The sequence below is a fragment of the Nyctereutes procyonoides genome, unplaced genomic scaffold (assembly GCF_905146905.1).
Source record: "Nyctereutes procyonoides isolate TBG_1078 unplaced genomic scaffold, NYPRO_anot_genome, whole genome shotgun sequence".
In the NCBI taxonomy this organism is placed as follows: Eukaryota; Metazoa; Chordata; class Mammalia; order Carnivora; family Canidae; genus Nyctereutes; species Nyctereutes procyonoides.
Window position 1 is genome coordinate 2,781,403 of NW_026575041.1, and position 22,536 is coordinate 2,803,938.

At 39.3% G+C, this 22,536-nt stretch overlaps 1 protein-coding gene across 1 annotated transcript in view; it reads left to right on the forward strand.

Moving 5' to 3' along the window:
- Window positions 1–22,536, forward strand: part of MRPL48 (mitochondrial ribosomal protein L48) — a 64,867-nt gene that overhangs the window by 3,125 nt on the left and 39,206 nt on the right. The window contains exons 2-3 of the mRNA XM_055320390.1: window positions 8,047–8,099; window positions 11,564–11,601. Of these exons, the coding sequence (XP_055176365.1) occupies window positions 8,047–8,099; window positions 11,564–11,601 (91 nt within the window). The remainder of the gene's footprint in view (window positions 1–8,046; window positions 8,100–11,563; window positions 11,602–22,536) is intronic.

A 22,536-nucleotide genomic window follows, 5' to 3' on the forward strand; every position in this document is an offset into this window, starting at 1 on the left:
ATCACAAAAGGTATGCCAGGAGGAGTAACCTTGGGGACTGATCTCATAGTAAAAAACATTGAAGGCCAACATGGAGCAGAGTTCCTATGAATAAATAACAATGAGAACTGAAGCAAACAAACCCAACAGAAGTGAATTAGGAGGACATAAGATGTGAAATAGGAGGGCATAAATTTCAGGGTGCCTAGAAGGGCAGGGAATCTAAAAGCCCAGGAAAATGATCAAGAAGTTGGCTACTTCCTGGTCACTATTAGACTATAAGCTGTAGGACAGGGATATTTTACTAGTTTGTTCATGGCTTTATCTTCAGCAACTGTCATGCAGTAGAGTACATATTGTTTAATAAATGAGGAACTGAAAAATCACTACCGTTATCACTGCTACCAAGTTGATCATTAACAATATGTTTTGCACTTGCTAAGTCCTTTTCATATATTATCTAATGTAATCATGTCAACAACTATATGAGGTAAACATTTTTATAACTTCTTAAATTTTTTTTAAGATTTTATTTTTTTTATTCATGATTGAGAGAGAGAGAGAGAGGCAGAGACACAGGCAGAGGGAGAAGCAGGCTCCATGCAGGGAGCCTGGTGTGGGACTCGATCCCAGGTCTCCAAGATCACACCCTGGGCCGAAGGCAGGTGCTAAACCATTGAGCCACCAGGGATCCCCTATAACTTCTTTAAAGATAAGGAGGGGCACCTGAGTGGCTCGGTTGGTTGAATGTCCGTCCAACTCTTGGTTTTCAATCTTTTCCTGATCTCAGGGTCATGGGTGTCTCCTTGGGATTCTCACCGCTCAGTGGGAGAGTATGCTTGGAATTCTCTCCTCTCTGCCACCCAGAGTAAATAAATAAATCTTAAAAAAAAATAAGTGAAGTTTAGAGGAATTTATTAATCCAATCAGCAGATATTTACGGACCACCCACAGTGTGCCAGAAAGTATGGTAGATGTTGGGATGTAGCAGTTTCCTGTCTTCATGGAACTTGTGTTCTTAGCAAAAGAGATAGGCTAAACATATAACTACTTGACTAATTGTGATAAATGCCCCAAAATAAATATTCTGGGTGCTATGTAAGTGTATAACAGCAGGATCCAAGTAAATCTGAGCAGTAAGGGAAGTTTTCTTGAGGATTTTACATGACTAAGACTTAAAGAATGATAGAATTTGGGACGCCTGGGTGGCTCAGCGGTTGAGCGTCTGCCTTCGGCTCAGGGCGTGATCCTGGAATCTGGGATCGAGTCCTACATTGGGCTCCTTGTGGGGAGCCTGCTTATGTCTCTGCCTCTCTCTGTGCCTCTCATAAATAAATAAAATCCTTTAAAAAAAAAAAAAAGAACGATAGAATTTAAACAGAGAGAATATGCACAAAGGCCCTGAAATGAGAATATATTTGAAGTTCCGGAGGGCCCAGATGAAATTGGGAGGGAGGGAAGCAGTGGGGCTTGGATCAAGGGAGGGTATGCAGAGAAATATGGGGATGAGGCTTGGGGAGATGGTAGAGGATTAGACTTAATATTTTAGGTAACCACAGTTATTTTGAAACAATTTAGCCCTGGAGGAAGGTAGGATACAGGGCTTAGCAAAGCTCAACTGCAGCCTAGAAATACAATCTAACAGTTATGCTAGAAGGCCAGATATTTCTTTTCTTTTTCTTTCCTTTTCTCTTTTCTTCTTCCTTCCTTCCTTTCTTTTTTTCATGATCATACTATTACATTTAGCAATCAAAAGCATGGGTGTGGAAAAATGAAACAAAACAAAACTATGACATTAAAACCCTTTGTTGGAATGCTTTACACTTTCCACAGAACAGAAACTGAAATAACCTATTACACAATTAGTCACAAATACAGTCCTCAAGTTTTTTGCCCATACACATGAGTATGGTCTAAAACTTGTCTTTGTAGCAGGTAGGCCCTGCCACCACTGTGCTTGGCTGAATTCACAAATCCATTGTAACCTGTGGCTTCCCTGTCACTTCCCTGGCTCTCCTCTCCTACTAGGCTTTGTTTCCTGGCAGTAATTAAAACCTTCTGTTACTGCCACAGCTGCTGCTGCTGCTGGAATCGCCATAGTCACCTTGGTTTCGTGATTTGTCAAAATATTGGCCTCCACCACCATAGGGGCCAGAGCTTCTGCCTCCAAATTGTCCTCCTTTTAGGGTCCAACATTTGAGGATTGATTGTTGTAATTGCCAGAGTTATAGCTTGCGCTACCTCCAAAGTGGCTTCTATCATTAGCAAATCCATTACAGCCATCTCCGCTGCCCCGTATCCACCACTACCTCGACTGCCACCAAAGCCACCTACCCCACTGAAGTTACCTTGCAACCAAAGTTGTCATTCCCACCAAAACCACCTCCACAGTTTCCAGAACCACTTCAGTCTCTCTGGCTGGATGAAGCACTAGCCATCTCTTGCTTATATAGGGCTTTCCTTACTTCACAGTTGTGGCCATTCACAGTATGGTATTTTTTAATGACAGTCTTGTCTACAGAGTCATGGTCATCAAATGTTACAAAAACAAAGCTTCTCTTTCTGCCCCTGCCTCGGTCAGTCATGATCTCAATCACTTCAATTTTCCCATACTATTCAAAGTAATCTCTCAGATGATGTTCTTCAGTGTCTTCTTTAATGCCACCAACAAAAATCTTTTTCACAGTTAAGTGGGCACCTTTGAGAATCTTCTCTTGAGACAGCTCTCTTTGGTTCTCTTCCATCCACCTTGTGTGGCCTTGCATTCATGGCTGCATCTACCTCTTCCACAGTGGCATTCAACTCTTCCGTCCACCTTGTGTGGCCTTGCATTCATGGCTGCATCTACCTCTTCCACAGTGGCATACGTGACAAACTTAAAGCCTTTGGAGTGCTTGGTGTTTGGACCCTCATATTCACACAGTCCGTAAGGGTTCCTCGTTGCTCAAAATGACTTCTCAGACTTTTCTCAGACTTTCATCCATTGTTTCAAAGCTCAAGCCTCCAGTGAAGAACTTCCACAGCTGCGCAGGCTCTTTGGGAGACTGACTTAGACATGACGGTGGTGGGAGAGGAAACTTTAACAATGCTTACTTGGTGGCGTCCACAGGCAGAAAGCTCTTTTTTAAAAAATTGAGATATAATTCACATACTATAATATCCACCCTTTTAAGATGGAAAATTCAGTGGTTTTTAGTACATTTACATAGTTGGGCAGCTATCATCACTATCTAATTCCAGAACATTTCCTTTACTCGAAAAAAAACCCCATAAGCAGTCATTCCTCATTCATCCCTCTGCTCATCCCCACATAACCCCTAATCTGCTTTGTGGGTTTAGATTTGTCTGTTCTTGTCATTTCATGTAAATTAAATCATATGTACACAAGGCCAAGTATTTCTTTAGTGACTTGCTAAAGATCATACAACTATTAAAGTGGAAGTTTTGATATTCAAACCCATGTTTGTGTGAATCTATAACCTGTGCTCTTAACTGCCATAAAGACTTAGTTCAAAGACAGACTTTGACACTCAACATATTAAACATATTAAGAAGATATATAGACCAAAGGGAAAACTATTAACAAAAGCAATTTTGAAAGAACTTGGGAAAAGGTCAGCTAGAAGACCACTCGCCAGCTGTGTGCTTTGGGCATATTGATTCACCTTTCCAAGCTTTACTTTCCTCACAGTAAAATGAGAGTAGAAAAACCTACCTCACGGAACGGTTGTGAGGATTTAAGGAAATGATGTTTGGCATATAGCAGGTGCTCAACAAATGGTAGGATTATTGATACTATTATTATTAGCATATGAATTTCATGAATTGGTATTACTCTTTTGAGAGGTAGTGTGGTAGACTGGAAGACATGGGATTTGGATTCAGTCAGCCGTGGGTTTGAATTCTTGGTACCTCTTATCAAACCTATAACTTTGGACAATTTTCCTAAGCCTCTCATTTTTCCTCTGTAAAATAGATGCAATTGTCTCAATTATGTCTCTATCGGAGTAGTGTAAAGATGAACTGAAATAGTATGTGTAAAATGATTAGCACAAAGGATATACTCAGTAAGCGGTAGAAACTGCCATTTTAAATATTTGTTAATAAACAAAAGTATTCTGTTAATACCTGTAAAACAGCTTTTAGTTGCCTGCCTCATGGGCCCCTGACTCACTACTGTCTCCACTCACCTAAGGGTTCTGGTGTGTGAAGCTAGTCATACGGTCTAGATTTGGCCTCATTACTTAAGTCTTTAGTAGCTGTGCAGTCCCTCTGTTCTTGGCTCCGGAGCTCACGGCACAAGTATTTTTGTAACCCACTGCAGCAGCTGTGTCCCTGTTCATTCATTCATTCACTAACATCACCACCCTCTTTATTTGCCTCAGAGCTATAGCCGCTCTTCATTTGCTGACTGGGGGGAGTGGGTATTTTTGGATATAGTCCCAAAATAGATTACTTTTGTTCTGATAAATAATGCCGAGCATTGCAGGGGAGAGGAAGCACATTTCCCAGAGCTGAAAGGGAGAGTTCACACCACAATTTGAATGTCTTCCAGAAAGTTGTCAACCCTTAAGCCTGGCTTTTAGATAATTAAATCCTTTGCTTTTGTAGAGACTGAGAAATCTGAGTGATTAACGTGAGGGAAAAAAATCAGTGTCATCTAGATCTTTCTTCCCATTCAGTTCCTCTTCTGTATGAAGTGACCTACTTAAGAATATATTCTGGGGGTGCCTGGGTGGCGGAGTCGGTTAAGCATATAACTCTTGGTTTCGGTTCAGACCCTCTCCCTCTGTCCTGCCTCACTCATGCTCTCTCTCTCTCTCTCTCTCAGATAAATAAATAAATTGTTTAAAAAAAATTGAGGAGGGGGAAGGGAGAAGCTTGAACAAATTTAGGAAAAGTCTCCCAGAGAATGAAGAGAAGATTGGAAATGATATGAATAGATGGAAGGAAGGGCAAAATGCATAGATGATCCTAAAAACTGCAATTAAATTGGATACTAAAGGACTTTGTAATTATGCGTGCAGTATGCTTAACCTAATATTGGCTGGCATAAAAGGCAGGGAAGACAACAAGGAGCCCCAGGAGACAGGAGCTCCAGCCACTAGCCAGTACTTCTGCCAGTACTTCCCCTCTCTGGAGTTAGAATAGATGAGTCTAAGGTTCCTCCAGTCCCAAGATCTATCAACCATGATGAACAGAATAGAGATGAGTGAACAGAATATATATTTATTTTATAATAAAATAAAATATTTATTTATTTCGGAGAGAGAGAGCGAGTGAGCGAGAGAGCACGAAGGTGTAGTGGGGAAGGACAAAGGGAGAAGGAGAGGGAGAATCTCAAGCAGACTCCATGCTGAGCACAGAGCCAAACGCAGGGCTTGATCTCACAACCCTGAGCTCATGACCTGAACAAAACCAAGAGTTGGTTGCTTAACTGACTTGAGCCACTGAAGGGTACCCCCCCCCCGATTTCTTAAGCACTAACAGATTTGATGAGAGAGGGTGTTGAATAGTGGGAAACTTAATGGACCTTAGATCTGAATCCTAAGATCCTATGCTAATTCTAATAGTGGCTGTTTGACTTTGGGTAAATTATTTAATCTCCATTTCTTCAACTGTAAAATGGGATAATAATACAGAATAATAATATTCTGTAAGGGAATTATGATTTAGATATATGGTAGGTACTGAACAAAATAGATGTGGATGCTTAATAAATGGTAGCCATGATTATCACTCATTCACTTTCTAATCATTTATTTATTTACAAAAACAAATTTTGATTGAATGTCTACAGTGTACCTGAGAGGAATACGACATGACCCTTGCCCCTGAGGAGTTTTTGTTTAGCATAGTGATGTATGAGTGTTTGAAGAGTTCCAGTGAATCTCCCTAAGTAGTGTGCAAACTTTTGGATATTCGTGCTTATATGTATTTTTCTGAGGAGAATGTTCATGACTGAGCACATTCTCAATGTGCTCAGTGTTACAGACGTAACACTCCAAAAGCTAAAAACTTCTCCTGGCCATTTCCACCTGAATTTCCTGCCAGAGGTGCTTATTATTCATACCACCTATTTTGACTTAAATCCTATAATAACTGTGGCTCTGTTTAGCTGTTTAATACAGGTGTATGTCTGTATCTCCAATCATTTGAACTCCTTCAGGATAGGGATTGTACTTACATTTTTTTGAACAGCTTTATTGAGATACTATTCATATATTTACCCATTTAAAATATATAATTCAATGACTTTTAATATATTCAAAGTATGAGGTACCTGGCTGGCTCAGTCAATACAGTATGGGAGAGTATGTGACTCTTGATCCCAGGGTCACGTGTTTGAGCCCCACATTGGGCTTAGAGATTACAGGTGTGTGTGTGTGTGTGTGTGTGTGTGTGTGTGTATACTCAGAATGTACATCCATTACTACAATCAATTTCAGAACATTTTCATCACCCCAAAAAGAAATTCCATTATCTCTTAATTGTCATCCCTACCACCCCAAACCCTCCAGCTCTAATCAACCACTAATCTATTTTCTTTGTCTATAGATTTGCCTGTTCTGGGTATTTCATATTAATGGAGTCATACAGTATTTTTCTCTTTCAAACTAGCTTCTTTCACTTAGCATAATATTTTCAAAGTTTGTCTATTTGTTACATTTTGTTTTTATATTCCCTTTAATACTCAGCACAGTAGTTGGCATATAATAGCCTTTTTAAAAATAATATTTATTTTAGAATTGTTTTAGAATTACAGATAAGTTGCAAAGATAGTACAGAGAATTCCCATGTACCTCATATCCAGTTTTGCCTATTACTGTCTTACATTAGTATGGTATGCTTTTCATAATGAACTGAAATTAATATATTATTACTAATTAAAGTCCATACTTTATTCGTATTTCTTTCATTTTTTAAGATTTTTTTTTTAAGATTTTATTTATTTATTCATGAGAGAGAGAGAGAGAGAGGCAGAGACACAGGCAGAGGGAAAAGCAGGCTCCATGCAGGGAGCCTGACATGGGACTCGATCCTGGGTCCCCAGGATCAGGCCCTGGGCTGAAGGCGAAGTTAAACCGCTGAGCCATCTGGGCTGCCCTCATTTTATAAAATCTAATGTCATTTTTCTTTTCCAGGATTCCATCTGGAATATTATATTACATTTAGTCATCATGTCTCCTTAGGCTTCTCTTATCTGTGACAGTTTCTCAGACTTTCTTTTGTGTAATAGGATTTTAACATATACACATTGAAAGGATTGTTTGATATTGATATGATATACATATTGATTAAATTGTTACCATTAGAGGATAGGAATTTCTCTTCATGTTATGGGGCCTTAGGACATTTAGAATTTATTACCTAATTGCTTTATAAAAAGACCTTTATGTTAAACACTCCTTTAGTAAAGCTATTCCACTGTTGTTTCCAGTGGGTGCCAGCAGGGCAGAGTGAGTTTGAAAGAAAGGGAGGGTGGAAACTTAGAGAGGAAAGCTGCCATTGCTACTGCTTCCTCTCATTATTATTGTTTTGTTGATATTGATGACATTATTATTACTAAGACAGTGTGCTGTAACAGAGGCACACTTTTTTGTGGAGTAAAACAGTCCTCTTAGACACTTATTAGCCATAATTTCTTGGAATACTCTGTGAGCCTCAGTAGTCTCATCTGTGAAATTGTCTTGCAGTCTTTTGAGAATTAGGGAATGGTTTAAGTCCTTTGCCACAGTGCCTGTGCTTGGCAGATGCATAACTGTTGATTGATATAAGAAAAAAAATAGATCAAATTAGAAAGGGAAAGTAAAGGGGAAAAAAAGGCAGCATGGATGGGGGACTTCTGTTTTTTTTAGCATTTTCTGTAGTAGGTAGAATAAGAATGTGGAAGACCTTGATTTGTCTTCATGTTCAGGATTCACTGAAGGACAGATTCTTTGCTAGACAAGAGCATTTGGGGGCCCTTTTTGCATTGTTTACTTTGGGTTTCTAGCCTCTTTCTGAAGAGGTGCTTGGAAGGCTATGAATAATTAAGATTGTTCTAACATGACTATTTTGCTGTAGATGCTGTGTCTGAGGACCGATACCATTTTTAAGCAAGCCTTTTTTCTCTTAAGGTAAGGATATTAATAACAGTGGTTAAATATAGTTAATATTTGCATTCTGCTAGGTATTTCATCCATCATTTTTCTTTCATCATCTCCACTTAAATGTCTACTGAGCATCTTGGGTATTAACACCCCTGCCATTTTGCTTTTTCCCCATTCTCAGGAAATGATGACTCCATTCATCTAGTTGCCCAGGCTAAAGTCCGTGGAGTCATCCTTGACACTGTTATTTCTCTCACTTTACATCCGATTCTTTAACAATCCTCTCAGCTCTACTTTTGAAATATAGACAGAATAAAATCATTTGTCACCTCCAGTTTCAGGTCTCATGCTTTCTGTTTTGCTAAACTACTAGGGACCAGCTCCTTCTAATCTTCTTTACTACCATCCTCCTGCCTCTTAACTTAGGCCCTTGCTTTTGCTTTTCCCTTTTATCCTTCACAATAAAATCAAAATGATTCTTTTTATTTTTTAAAATGTTTAAAATGATTTTATTTATTCATTTGAGAGAGTGAGAGAGAGAGAGCAGGAGCAGAGGAGGGGCAGAGGGAAAGGGAGAAGCAGATTCCCTGCTAAGCAGGGAGTTCAAGGCCCACATTGGGGGTGGACCCTACTTAAAAAAATTTAGGGGTGCCTGGGTACTTGGTTGAACGTCAGACTCTTGATTGTGGCTCAGGTCATGGTCTCAGGGTCGTGTGATCGAGCCCCACCCACATTGGTTACTTGCTAAGGGTTCCACGCTCAACGCGGAGCCTGTGCCTCTCCCTCTGCTCCTGCCCCTATGTGCTTGCACACACATGAACTCTCTCTAAAATAAATAAATACATCTTAAACTTACTTTCTTTTCTTTTCTTTTCTTTTCTTTTCTTTTCTTTTCTTTCTTTCTTTCTTTCTTTCTTTCTTTCTTTCTTTCTTTCTTTCTTTCTCTTTCTTTTCTCTTTCTTTCTTTTTTTTTCTTTCAGATTTTATTTATTTATTCATGAGAGACACACAGAGAGAGGCAGAGACAGGCAGAGGGAGAAGCAGGCTCCACGCAGGGAGCCCCACAAGGGACTTGATCCCGGATCCCCAGGATCAGGCCCTGGACTGAAGGTGGCGCTAAACCACTGAGCCCCCCAGGCTGCCCATTAAAATTTTTTCTAAAAAAAGATATCCATATGGCTTGATCTCCTCACTTCATTCAGGTTTGTGCCCAAATATCATCTCATTAGAGAGGTCTTCCCCGACTACCCTATGTAAAATAGTGTCCTCTCCCTCCATCAGTCTTTATTATTTCCTTACCTTGCTTTATTTTTCTTCATTGCAGGTATCACCACCTGACACATTTTATATATAGGTATATGTACGGTTACTTAAATTGTCTTCCCCACCCACCCCCTTGAATACAAGCATTATGTACCTAAGGATTTTGTTAGTCTAGTTTACAGCTGTATCCTTAGAGCCTAGAATGGTGTCTGGCACATATTAGGCATTTAATAAGTATTTGTTTAATGAATGAATAGATCCTCATAGTGACCTGGTGAAATGGGTCTTATTATCTTAATTTTATACATAAATAACTGAGGTCCAGAGAGGTAAATTAATTGCTCTAAGATGACATAGCTAATATGAGTTGGAGTTAGGATTCAAACCCAAGTTCTTTTTTTCCACTGCCTTGCATATACAGTTTGCTACCCCCTACTGTTTCTCTCTAGATGGTAATGAATGGTATTTGGTAATTTATTTCTCTATTCAGCAGATATTCACTGAATGTCTTACGTGTGGCAGCCATATGATATAAAACAATGAATTATATATCTCCCTGGATCGCATGGCACTTATGAGCCTGCATAATCCTTTACATTTATTGAAGCCTCTCTCCTATGATTTCTTTTCCATCTTAATCTATTTTCCCATCATTAATCAGACGACTATTCAGTAAGTACTACTATAGCACCATGCTTACTATAGAACTATTTTACACATTCTCTCTAATTTTTACAAAAACATTAGAGGACAAATATAGATTTTGTCATTTTACAAAAAAGGAAACTGGCTCAGAGAGTTTAAGATAGATTTTCAGTCCCATGAGATTATACTATTATTATCTGCATTTTAAAGAGATGAGATAACTGAGTTACAGAGATATGAAAGAACATATGGAAGGTCACAGTTTGGAAATGGTACAGTCAACATTTAATCACAGATCTGCTTGTTTCCAACTTGTACTACAATTTAGTTTTGAAACTTTGCAGGATGCTGAGTTCAAATAAAATATCTGATAACCTGGTGAGCCAAACAGAGCCGTATGATTCTCTTCCATATTCTTTAACTTCTGTATTCAGTCTGGCTCTCATTGTTCTCATTGCTGTTCCTTCCTCTCTGTCCTCTTTGCAGGGCTACTGCAAGGACCACCTTACTGGTTCTCTTGCCTCAGTCTCACCTCATCCCATTCATCGCTCACCTGCTGCCTGGGTTAATTTTTTCTTTTCTTTTCTTTTCTTTTCTTTTCTTTTCTTTCTTTTCTTTTCTTTTTTTTTCTTTCTTTTCTTTTCTTTTCCTTTCCTTTCCTTTTCTCTTCTCTTCTCTTCTCTTCTCTTCTCTTCTCTTCTCTTCTCTTCTCTCTTTTCTTCTTCTTCTTCTTCTTCTTCTTCTTCTTCTTCTTCTTCTTCTCCTTTTTCTGAGTTTATTTATTTATTTGAGAAAGAGAGAGAATACAAGCTGGAGAGAGAGGGAGAGGGAGAAGCAGACTACCCGCCAAGTGGGGAGCCTGGCAGGGGACTTGATCCCAGGACCTGGAGATCATGACCTGAGCTAAAGGCAGACGCTTCACTGGCTGAGTCACCCAGGGACCCCAGGGTTAACTTTCTAAAACTTGATCATAGTGGCCCTGCACTTAAACTCTGTTAGGAGCTTCCCACTGCCTATATATAGTAAAGATCAAACTCCTTAGCACAGAGCATGAGGTTCTTCACGACGTGGCCTTTGATTCATCTCTTTCACCAATCTGCCTTTTCCCTGTTGCTTAAGTTCCACTCACACCCAGCTGTTTGTTCTTCCCAGAGCATACCACTTTCACGCCTTTCCCTAGAATGCTTTTCCTTAAGGCTAAGTAATCAGGAACAGTTCTTCATTTTTAAAACTCAGGTCACATGGTTTTACCCCCCTAGTTGGAATGACCACACTTTACTTGGTGTTCCATCAAATCTTGAACAAGTGTTTGTTCTGGATCAGCATGAAATTGTGGATCACATTTGTTTACATACCTCTCTCCCAGCTAGGCCGTATATAGAGACATTTTACTTATTTTTGCATCTTCACGATGTTTGGCACATAATAGGTACTTAATGATGTTTATGGAAAGAAGGGAAGGAAGGAATAAGGAAATATCTAGCATTGACTTATCCTTGATGAAAAGCATACAAGTTTTGGTTACTGTGTAGATTAAATGTGGGTATCTAATTTTATTCAACATACTCTTTCCCTCTTTTTAGGCTCAGGACTTCAGGAGAAAATCCCATCTGTTCTGCAGGTATGTGGTTACTTCCTTATCTAGTCTGCTTGCTTTAAGTGACCCTGTAACACTCTATAATAATTTTGTCTAGAAAGATTCCTAACATATCTTTGAGAAGAGTGGATAGAAGTGCATTCCACCCTTCACATGGAATAGGACAAGGGCAAGAATAGAAAGTGGTGGTTAAGAGCAAGAGCTCTTTAGTATGTTTGGATCCCAGCTCTACCACATACTTACTCTGTGACATTTGGCTACTTCTCCATGCCTTGCTTTCCTCACTTAAGACAATGAGGACAATTATAGTACAACCTACAGTGAATTTAAAGATTCAGTGAGGTAAAATATATAAAGTTAGTTATTATAGTTATGATTGCTACTATTTCAGACCTCTCTTTCATGTCCGTCAAAGTCTAGGCAAGGGCTTTTCATATAGTATTTTGTCCAAAAAGAATGTCCATTCATTCTGATTAACTCAATGAATTCAGTCTGTTTCAACCCCATTAGTTGTCCTTTCTGGTTTGTCTATTATGTTATAAATTTCCAAATAGTTGTTTGATTTTAATGACATCTGTCATTTGTCTAAAGAGTATCAGGGGAAAAGGAATGGGAAAAAATAAGGGAACTAACATTTACTGAGTACCTGATATATGCCAGGCAATACAGAAGATTTTATATCTGTTAATTTTTTCAGCAGATGGCAGCAACTTGTAGAGCATCACCATTTCTACCAGCCCCAAAGCCCAGCATCTCAAAATATGGGCTTCTTTTAATTTATTCATTTTCTCAACAGACATTTATTGTACCAGGATGTGTTTTAGGTGCTGGGTATACAGAATTGAGAGGATACAGTCCTTGCCATTTGGAAGCTTAATAGTCTTAAAAGAATTTTTTCCCCAAGAACACTGCAGTGAACACTCACCATTTAGATTGAACTGTTGATATTTCGCTTTCTCTATCGGGCATCATGATATCTCACATTTAAATACCTCAGCATGAATTTCTAGAAATAAGGACTTTCTATACATTCTGTTAAAGAACCAAAACACCATTATCTCATTCATGAAAATTAATAGTAAAGCTCCCATATGATCCAATATTCTACCCGTTTCCATAATTATCCCCAAAATGTATTTTTTCCCCAAAAATGTCTTTTGTGGGTGTTGTTTATAAGCAGAAGCCAATGAAGTTTCTTTCACATTTTGTATTTCACTGTTGTGTCACCTTTGATCTAGATAATCTAATCAGTTCTACCACTTGTTTTTTCCTATAACAGTGACTTTTTGATTATGTCAGATCATTTATCTTATAGAATGTCCTCCCTTGTTGATTTGTCTGATGATTTCCTAGTGGTGTTGTAGAACATGGTCTTTTTCTTTCCTACAATTGAGAAGTTAAACCGAAAAGCTTGAGTACACTTAAGTTAAACTATTTACGCAAGAAAATTTTGTAACTGATGGCCTGAACTTCATATGGCATCCTATCAGGAGATTAAAACAAATAACTGAATATCTTATTATCAAAGTGAAAAACATTCATTTTAAAGAAAATGGGAAATAGGGACGCCTGGGTGGCTCAATGGTTGAGCATCTGCCTTTGGTTCAGGGCATGATCCCAGGGTCCTGGGATTGAGTCTTGCATCAGGTTCCCCATAGAGAGCTCAGGATCCTGCTTCTCCCTTTGCCTATGTCTCTGCCTCTCTCATGAATAAATAAATTTAAAAAAATCTTTAAAAAAAAAAGAATATGGAAAATAAACACTTAGAGCAGCCCCAGTGGCACAGCGGTTTAGCGCCGCCTGCAGCCCAGGGTGTGATCCTGGAGACCCGGGATCAAGTCCCATGTTGGGCTCCCTGCATGGAGCCTGCTTCTCCCTCTGCCTGTGTCTCTGCCTCTCTCTCTCTCTGTGTGTCTCTCATGAATAAATAAATAAAATATTTAAAAAAAAAGAAAAGAAAAGAAACACTTATATACAAGAAGAAGCTGAAGAAGACAGATAATAAAAAATCACCTGTAATCATATCATCTAGAGATTATTGTTTAATATTTTGTTGTGTATCCTAACAGGTCTTTTTCTATTTCTCTCTTCATAGATAGATAGATAAGTAGGTAGGTAGATGGATTTTTTGCTTTGTTTTGCAGTAATGGGAACAAATTATACATAATTTTTTTAAAGCTCTATTTATTTTAGAGAGGGAGTAAACTCAAGCAGAAGAGGCAGCAGGAGAGGGAGAAGGAGAGACCTCAAGCAGACTTCACACTGAGCTTAGAGCCAAATGTGGGGCTTGATCCCATGACCCTGAGATCAGGACCTGAGCCGAAAGCAAGAGTCAGACGCTTAACTGACAACCCCACCTAGGCACCCTGATATATAATGGTTTTTTTTTTTTCATTTGTTTTTATTTAAGTTCGATTTGCCAACATATAGTATAACACCCAGTGCTCATCCCATCAAGTGCCCTCCTCAGTGCCTGTCACCAAGTTACCCCAACCCCCCCGCCTACCTCCCCTTCTGCAACCCTTTGTTGGTTTCCCAGACTTAGGAGTTTCTCATGGTTTATTTCCTTTAATTTTTCCCACTCAGTTCCCCTCCTTTCCCTTATAATCCCTATAACTATTTCTTATATTCCCCATATGAGTGAAATCATATGATGATTGTTCTTCTCTGATTGACTTATTTTACTCAGCATAATACCCTCCAGTTCCATTCAGGTCGAAGCAAATGGTGGGTATTCGTCCTTTCTGATGGCTGAGTAATATTCCATTGTGTATATAGACCACATCTTTATCTATTCATCTGTCAAAGGACATCATGGCTCTTTCCACAGTTTGGCTATTGTGGATATTGCTGCTATGAACATTGGGGTGCAGGTGTCTTGGCATTTCACTACATCTGTATCTTTGAGGTAAATACCCAGTAGTGTAATTGCTGGATTGTAGGGTAGCTGTATTTTTAACTTTTTGAGGAACCTCTACACTATTTTCCAGAGGGGCTATACCAGTTTGCATTCCCATCAACAGTGCAAGAGGGTTCCCCCTTCTCCACATCCTCTCCAACATTTGTTGTTTCCTGTCTTGATAATTTTCACCATTCTCACTGGTGTGAGGTGGTATTTCATTGTGGTTTTGATTTGTATTTCCCTGATGGCAAGTGATGCACAGTATTTTCTTATGTGCTTGTTGGCCATGTCTATGTCTTCTTTGGTGAAATTTCTGTTCACGTCTTCTGCCCATTTCATGATTGGATTGTTTATTTCTTGGGTGTTGATTTTAGTAAGTTCTTTATAGATCTTAGATAGTAGCCCTTTATCTGATATGTCGTTTGCAAATATCTTCTCCCATTCTGTAGGTTGTCTTTTAGTTTTGTTGATTGTTTGTTTTGCTGTACAGAAGCTTTTTATCCTGATAAATTCCCAGTAGTTCATTTTTGCTTTTGTTTCCCATGCCTTCATAGATGCATCTTGCAAAAAGTTACTGTGGCCAAGTTCAAAAAGGGTGTTGCCTGTGTTCTCCTCTAGGATTTTGATGGATTCCTGTCTCATGTTTAGACCTTTCAACCATTTTGCATTTATCTTTGTGTAAGAGAATGGTCTAGTTTCATTCTTCTGCATGTGGTTGTTCCAATTTTCCCAGCACCATTTATTGAAGAGACTGTCCTTTTTCCAGTGGATAGTCTTTCCTGCTTTGTCAAATATTAGTTGACCATAGAGTTGAGTGCCCATTTCTGGGTTCTCTATTTTGTTCTATTGATCCGTGTGTCGGTTTTTGTGCCAGTACCATACTGTCTTGATGATCACAGCTTGGTAATACAGCTTGAGATCTCGCATTGGTTTTCTTTTTCAATATTCCTCTCGCTATTCAGGGTCTTTTCTGATTCCATACAAATCTTATTTGTTCCAACTCTTTGGGAAAGTCCGTGGTATTTTGATAGGGATTGCATTGAATGTGTAAATTGCCCTGGGTAGCATAGACATTTTCACAATATTTATTCTTCCAATCTATGAGCATGGAATGTTTTTTTTTTTTAAATGTCTAAAAGGTTTTATTGTGTTAATAAAACTCAGGTGGTCAAGACTTGGGTGCACACAGGGATGGAATGTAAAATAGTCGTAATGTTATGACTTCATTTTTCATTTTGTGTTTTCAACTCTGCCTTGAAAATCAGAGATGGCTTCTTGGGTAACCTTTCGGGATCACCCAGATGTCTTGGGATCACTTTCTGCAACTTCTGAAAGCCATAATCTATGGTTGGTTCATTAAGGGCGGTGTAGACAAACCATCTCTTTGTGTCTCCCTCAATTTCTTTCAGAAGTGTTCTGTAGTTTTTAAGATATAGATCCTTTACCTCTTTGGTTAGGTTTATTCCTAGGTATCTTATGCTTTTGAGTGCAATTGTAAATGGGATTGATTCCTTAATTTCTCTTTCTTCAGTTTCATTGTTAGTGTATAGAAATTCCACTGATTTCTGTGCATTGATTTTGTATCCTGCCACATTGCTGAATTGCTGTATGAGTTCTAGCAATCTTGGGGTGGAGTCTTTTGGGTTTTCTATATACAGTATCACGTCATCTACGAAGAGGGAGAGTTTGACTTCTTTGCCAGTTTTTTTTTTAAAAGATTTACTTATTTATTCGTGAGACACACACACACACACAGAGAGAGAGAGAGAGAGAGAGAGAGAGAGAGAGAGGCAGAGACACAGGTAGAGGGAGAAGCAGGATCCCTGCAGGGAGCCTGATGTAGGACTCGATTGTGGATCCCAGGATCGCTCCCTGAGCCAAAGGCAGATGCTCAACCCCTGAGCCACCCATGTGTCCCTTCTTTGCCAATTTGAATGCCTTTTATATCTTTTTGTTATTTGATTGCTGAGGCTAGGACTTCTAGTACTATGTTGAACAACAGTGGAGAGAGTGGACATTCCTGTTGTGTTCCAGATCTTAGAGGAAAGGCTCTCAGTTTTTCCCCATTGAGAATGATATTCACTTTGGGCTTTTCATAAACAGCTTTTAAGATATTGAGGAAAATTCCCTCTATCCCTACACTTTGAAGAGTTTTAGTCAGGAATGGATGCTGTATTTTGTCAAATGCTTTCTCTGCATCTTTTGAGAGGATCATATGGTTCTTGTTTTTTCTCTTGTTGATGTGATCTATCACATTGATTGCTTTATGAGTGTTGAACCAGCCTTGCATCCCGGGAACAAATCCCACTTGGTCATGGTGAATAATCTTCTTAATGTACAGTTGGATCCTATTGGCTAGTATCTTGATGGGGTCTTTGTCTAGTTTTGGAATCAAGGTTGTGCTGGCCTCATAAAATGTGTTTGAAAGTATTGCCTTCCTTTCTATTTTTCAAAACAGCTTTAGTAGAATAGGTATTATTTCTTCTTTAAACATTTGTTAGAATTCCCCTGGGAAGCCATCTGGCCCTGACTTTTGTGTCTTGGGAGGTTTTTGGTGACTGTTTCAATTTCCTTGCTGGTTATTGGCCTGTTCAGGTTTTCTATTTCTTCCTGTTCCAGTTTTGGTATTTGTGGTTTTCCAGAAATGCATCCATAACTTCTAGATTGCCTAATTTGTTGGCATATAGCTGCTTACAATATGTTTTTAAAATCGTTTGTATTTCCTTGGTATTGGTTGTGATCTCTTTCATTTGTGATTTTATCAATTTGAGTTTTTTTTTCTTTTTAATAAGGCTGGCTAGGGGTTTATCTATCTCATTAATTCTTTCAAATAACCAACTCCTGATTTTGTTGATCTGTTCTACAGTTATTCTGGTCTCTATTTCATTGAGTTCTGCTCGAATCTTTATTATCTCTCTTCTTCTGCTTGGTGTAGGTCTTACTTGCTGTTCTTTCTCCAATTCCTTTAGGTGTGAGGTTAGCTTGTGTATTTGAGCTTTTTCCAATTTTTTGAGGAAGGCTTGTATTGCAATGTATTTCCCTCTTAGGACCATGTTTGCTGTATCCCAAAGATTTTGAATGGTTGTATCTTCATTTCCATTAGTTTCCATGAATCTTTTTAATTCTTCTCTAATTTCCTGGTTGACCCATTCATCTTTTAATAGGTTGCTCTTTAACCTCCATGTGTTTGAGTGTCTTCCAGATTTCTTTTTGTGATTGAGTTCTAGTTTCAAAGCATTGTGGTCTGAAAATATGCAGGGGACAATCCCAGTCTTTTGTTATTGGTTGAGACCTGACTTGTGACCCAGTATGTGGTCTATTCTGGAGAAAGTTCCATGTGCACTTGAGAAGAATGTGTATTTAGTTGCATTTGGATGGAAAGTTCTGTATATATCTGTGAAATCTGTTTGGTCCAGTGTACCATTTAAGGCCCTTGTTTTTTTGGTAATGTTCTGCTTAGAGTATCTGTCATTTGTTGAAAGCGCCATGTTGAAGTTTCCTACTATTAGTGTATTATTACCTAAGTATCTCTTTACTTTTGTTATTAATTGATTGATATACTTGGCAGCTCCCACATTAGGAGCATAAATATTCATGATTGTTAGGTCTTCTTGCTGGATAGACCCTTTAAGTATGATATAGTGTCCATCTTCATCTCTTACTACAGTCTTTGGTATAAACTTTAATTTATCTGATATGAGGATTGCTACCCCAGCTTTCTTTTGAGGACCATTTGAATGGTAAATGGTTCTCTAGCCCTTCATTTTCAGGCTGGAGGTGTCCTTAGGTCTAAAATGAGTCTCTTGTAGACAGCGTATAGATGGATCTTGCTTTTTTATCCAATCGGATACCTGCATCTTTTGATGGGATCATTTAGCCCATTCACCTTCAGAGTAACTACTGAAAGATATGAATTTAGTGTCATTGTATTACCTATTCTATTCAGTCCCTGTTTTTGTGGATTGTTTCTTTGGGCTCCCTCTTTCTTTTACAGGGCCTTCTTTAATATTTCCTGCAGAGCCAGTTTGGTGGTCACATATTCTTTCAGTTTCTGCCTGTCCTGGAAGCTCTTTATCTCTTCTTCTATTTTGAATTAGCCTTTCTGGATAAAATATTCTTGGCTGCATGTTCTTCTCATTTAGTACCCTATATATATAATGCCAGCCCTTTCTGGCCTGCCAGGTCTCTGTGGAGAAGTCTGCTGTTAATCTGATATTTCTCTCCATATAAGTCAAGAATCTCTTGTCTCAAACTGCTTTAAGAATTTTCTCTTTATCTTTGAAATGGTTTTTATTCATTTGGGGGGGGGGTCCTCTTTATCTCTTGGACCTGAATGCCTGTTTCCTTCCCCAAATTTGGGAAGTTCTCAGCTATGATTTGTTCAAATATACTTTGTGGTCCTCCCTGTCTCTTAGCCTCTTCTGGAAAACTTACTAGATGTATATTCTCCCTTCTCCAGCTTTCATTTATTTCCCTAAGCCTTTCCTCATGGGCTCTTGTTTTTCTCTTTTTTCCTCAGCTTCCTTCCTTACCATCAACTTGTCTTCTATGTCACTCACTCTCTCTTCCATCTCATTAACCCTAGCAGTTAGAACATTCAGTTTGGATTGCATGTCGTTTAATCTGTTTTTAATTTTGGCCTGATTAGATCTTAATTCTGCGGTAACAAAGTCTCTAGAGTCCTTTGAGTTTTTTTCCAGAGCCACCAGTAGCTTTATAATTGTACTTCTGAATTGACTTTCTGACATCGTATTTAAATCCAAATTCTGTAACTCTGTTGTAGAGAGTATTGTTTCTGGTTCTTTCTTTTGTGGTGAATTCTTCTTTCTAGGTATTTTGTCCAGTGTAGAGTGGCTGAATGAGTGGGCTGAGTCAAAAATATCAACCACGACCTAAGTAAAATACATCCTAGATTCTGAAGAGGTCAGAGACCAGAAAATAAAAGAAAAAGAACAACAGAACAAAAGGACACTGAAGTAAAAAACAAATTTTAAAAGAAAGTAGTAAAAATAAAAAGCCAAAAACCAAAAACAAAGAAGAAGGAAAAAAAAGGAAAAAAAAAGTAAAGAAACAAGGAAAAAGAAAAAAGGGTGGGTGGTGAAGAAGTGGTAGTGGAGAGAGAATTTAGTTTACCTGAGGGGTCCTATAGTGTGATACTATTGGTTCTGAGTGTATTTTGTTCTGTATGTTGGTAGATGCTCAATCCTAAATTTGTATAAAGCAGAAATACTTATAGAAAGCCCCAATATGGACCACCGAAATGTAAACAAGATAAAAGAGAGGGGCAGAATGGGAAGAAAGAGAGAATAAAATCTCACAGAATGAACCAACACAGTTTTCTACTTGGTTCTGGGTGTATGTTGGTCGTTAGGAGTTAGAAGTTAGAAGTTGGAAGTTAGAAGGTACTAACTTCCACCATTGTAAAACAAGGCAGAAAAAAAACAAAAAACAAATACCCATATCTTGTCTATCTACCAAAATTAAATTGAATACGTTGAAGGGAATCCATAAGTGAAAAATATATCTAAGACATGTAATTGTAGAAATATGAAGGTCAAAAAGGAAAAAACTTAAAAATGAAGAGCTGGTAAACTATTATAGTTAATGTGGGAAAAGAGAAAAAATATTGGAAATTTTTAGTCTTGATATAAAAATGCATCGTAATGGAAAAAGGAAAAAAAAGGACCCTCTAGTTCTATATACTATTTTCTCTCAGTCCTGGACCTTCCCAGTGCTGCTTGTTCAGTAAACTTTCTTTTCCATTGTACTTCCAGCAGTTCTGGGGGAGGGTCTGGTGTGCTGATTCTCAGGCATCTGTGCCTGGGCAGAGATGCCCCCCTGCTTGCCAGGTGCTGGGCTCAGTATGAGCTGTTTATCCTGTGAGGCCTTTGTTCCCTAGAGGCCCTGCCTCTCCTGGGCACAATGTGAAACAAAGAGGAAAAGCACATCGGGCTCCCTGTGGGGAGCCTGCTTCTCCCTCTGCCTGTGTCTCTCCCTTCTGCCTGTGTTTCTCATGAATAAATAAAATCTTAAAAAACAAAAAAACAAAAAACAAAAAAACAAAGAGGAAAAGCAAAAATGGCTGTGGCCAGATTTCCAGCTCTGGAGTCACACTCCCTGCGAGTAACTAACTGCAGTCTCCCAGTCTGCACTGGCCTAGATGGTCCTGGGGACAGGTGCAGGTGCATTGATCTGCACAGCTTGCTGGGCGCCCAGCGGCAGGAGAGTTCTCACTTTCCTGTGCCCTCCATGCTTCCACCTGTCCCGGGGGAACGAAGGATCACCAACTTTGTCTGCTTGGGTCTGGGATCCGGGGCCCTGTGCTGCTGGACCCATGCCCCTGGGGGCTGCCTTTCCTGAAGGGAATGGGGTACAGCCACACTGCTGTTGCCAGCCTCTAGGGTAAAGGCAGCTCCGGAGCTGACCCCCCTAACCCACAGGCTTCTCCTAAATGCCCCATGGGGCTGTGGTGCTCCAGCCCTTTACCAATACCCAACCACAGTTTGCGGGTGGCCCTCCTCTTATAGTGACTCCAGGAATCTTGAGGCTTCCCTGCCCCTCTTGCTATTCTGCCTGATTTCCCTGCCAAGCATTTTTCCATCAGGGAAAACCCCAGTGTGGATTTTTAAAGTTCCTGCTTCTCTAGACCTGGGCTTTCCTGCCCTGGAGGCTTTCGCCACTCTGCTTTAGCCCTGCTTAGTCGTGGTTCCTGTTCCCAACTTTATTCTTTTTTATTTTATTTTTTCATCTTCCTACCTTGTTAGAAACAAAAACTTTTCTCTCCGTAGCATTCCAGCTGTTCTCTCTTTAAATCTCAGGTCGAATTCATAGGTGTTCAGGATGTTTTGAAAGTTATCTAGGTAAGTTTGTGGGGTCAGGTGAGTTGAAGACCCCTACTCTTCCGCCATCTTGCCCCTCTGTCTGATATATAATATTTTATAATCTTTTTTCTTCTTCTTACTTGATCCATGGTGAATACATTTCTACTACAATAGAGAGATATCTGTATAATTATTTTGAATGTACTGCCTTAAATGTAGTGAATACATTTCTACTATAATAGAGAGATATCTGTATAATTATTTTGAATGTACTGCCTTCTCCTTTGAAGGAGAAGATATTGAGTCTGGTTTTGAACATGTTTAATTGAAGTGCCTGTGGGAAGGATATATTAAGTAGCCCATTGTATACAATTGTATGCATTGATCTTGAATTTAAAATAGAAGTCTGAGGTGAAACTATAAATTTGGAAGCCATCATATTGTCTATTTTAATTGCAGTGATGGCAATGAAACATCATGTGAGAACAAGTAGAGAAGAGGCCCAAGGATCAGGCCCTTAAGAACTCTGACATTTAAAAATCAGGTAGAGAGCAGCCCAGGTGGCTCAGGGGTTTAGCTCCACCTTCAGCCCAGGGTCTGATCCTGGAGACCTGGGATCAAGTCCCATGTCGGGCTCCCTGCATGGAGCCTGCTTCTCCCTCTTCCTGTGTCTCTGCCTCTCTCTCTGTGTGTCTCTCATGAATAAATAAATAAAATCTGAAATAAAATAAAAGCGAGGTAGAGAGTGGGGTGCCTTGGTGGCTCAGTAGGTTGAGTGCCTGACTCTTGATTTTGTTTCAGGTCATGATTGATGTCAGGGTCCTGGGATTGAGCCCCAAGTGGGGCTCTATGCTCAGCGGGGAGTCTGCTTAAATTCTCTTTCTCGGGATCCCTGGGTGGCGCAGCGGTTTAGCGCCTGCCTTTGGCCCAGGGCGCGATCCTGGAGACCCGGAATCGAATCCCACGTCGGGCTCCCGGTGCATGGAGCCTGCTTCTCCCTCTGCCTGTGTCTCTGCCTCTCTCTCTCTCTCTGTGTGACTATCATAAATAAATAAAAATTAAAAAAAAATTCTCTTTCTCCCTTTCCCTTTGCTTTTCCCCTTGCTAGAGTACATGTACTCGCATTCTCTCTTGCGCTCTCTTAAATCAATCAATCAATCAATCAATCAATCTTAAAAAAAAAAAAAACGGTGAGTAGAGGGTAAAAGAGATGTCTAATGAGGTTGAAAAAAAGGA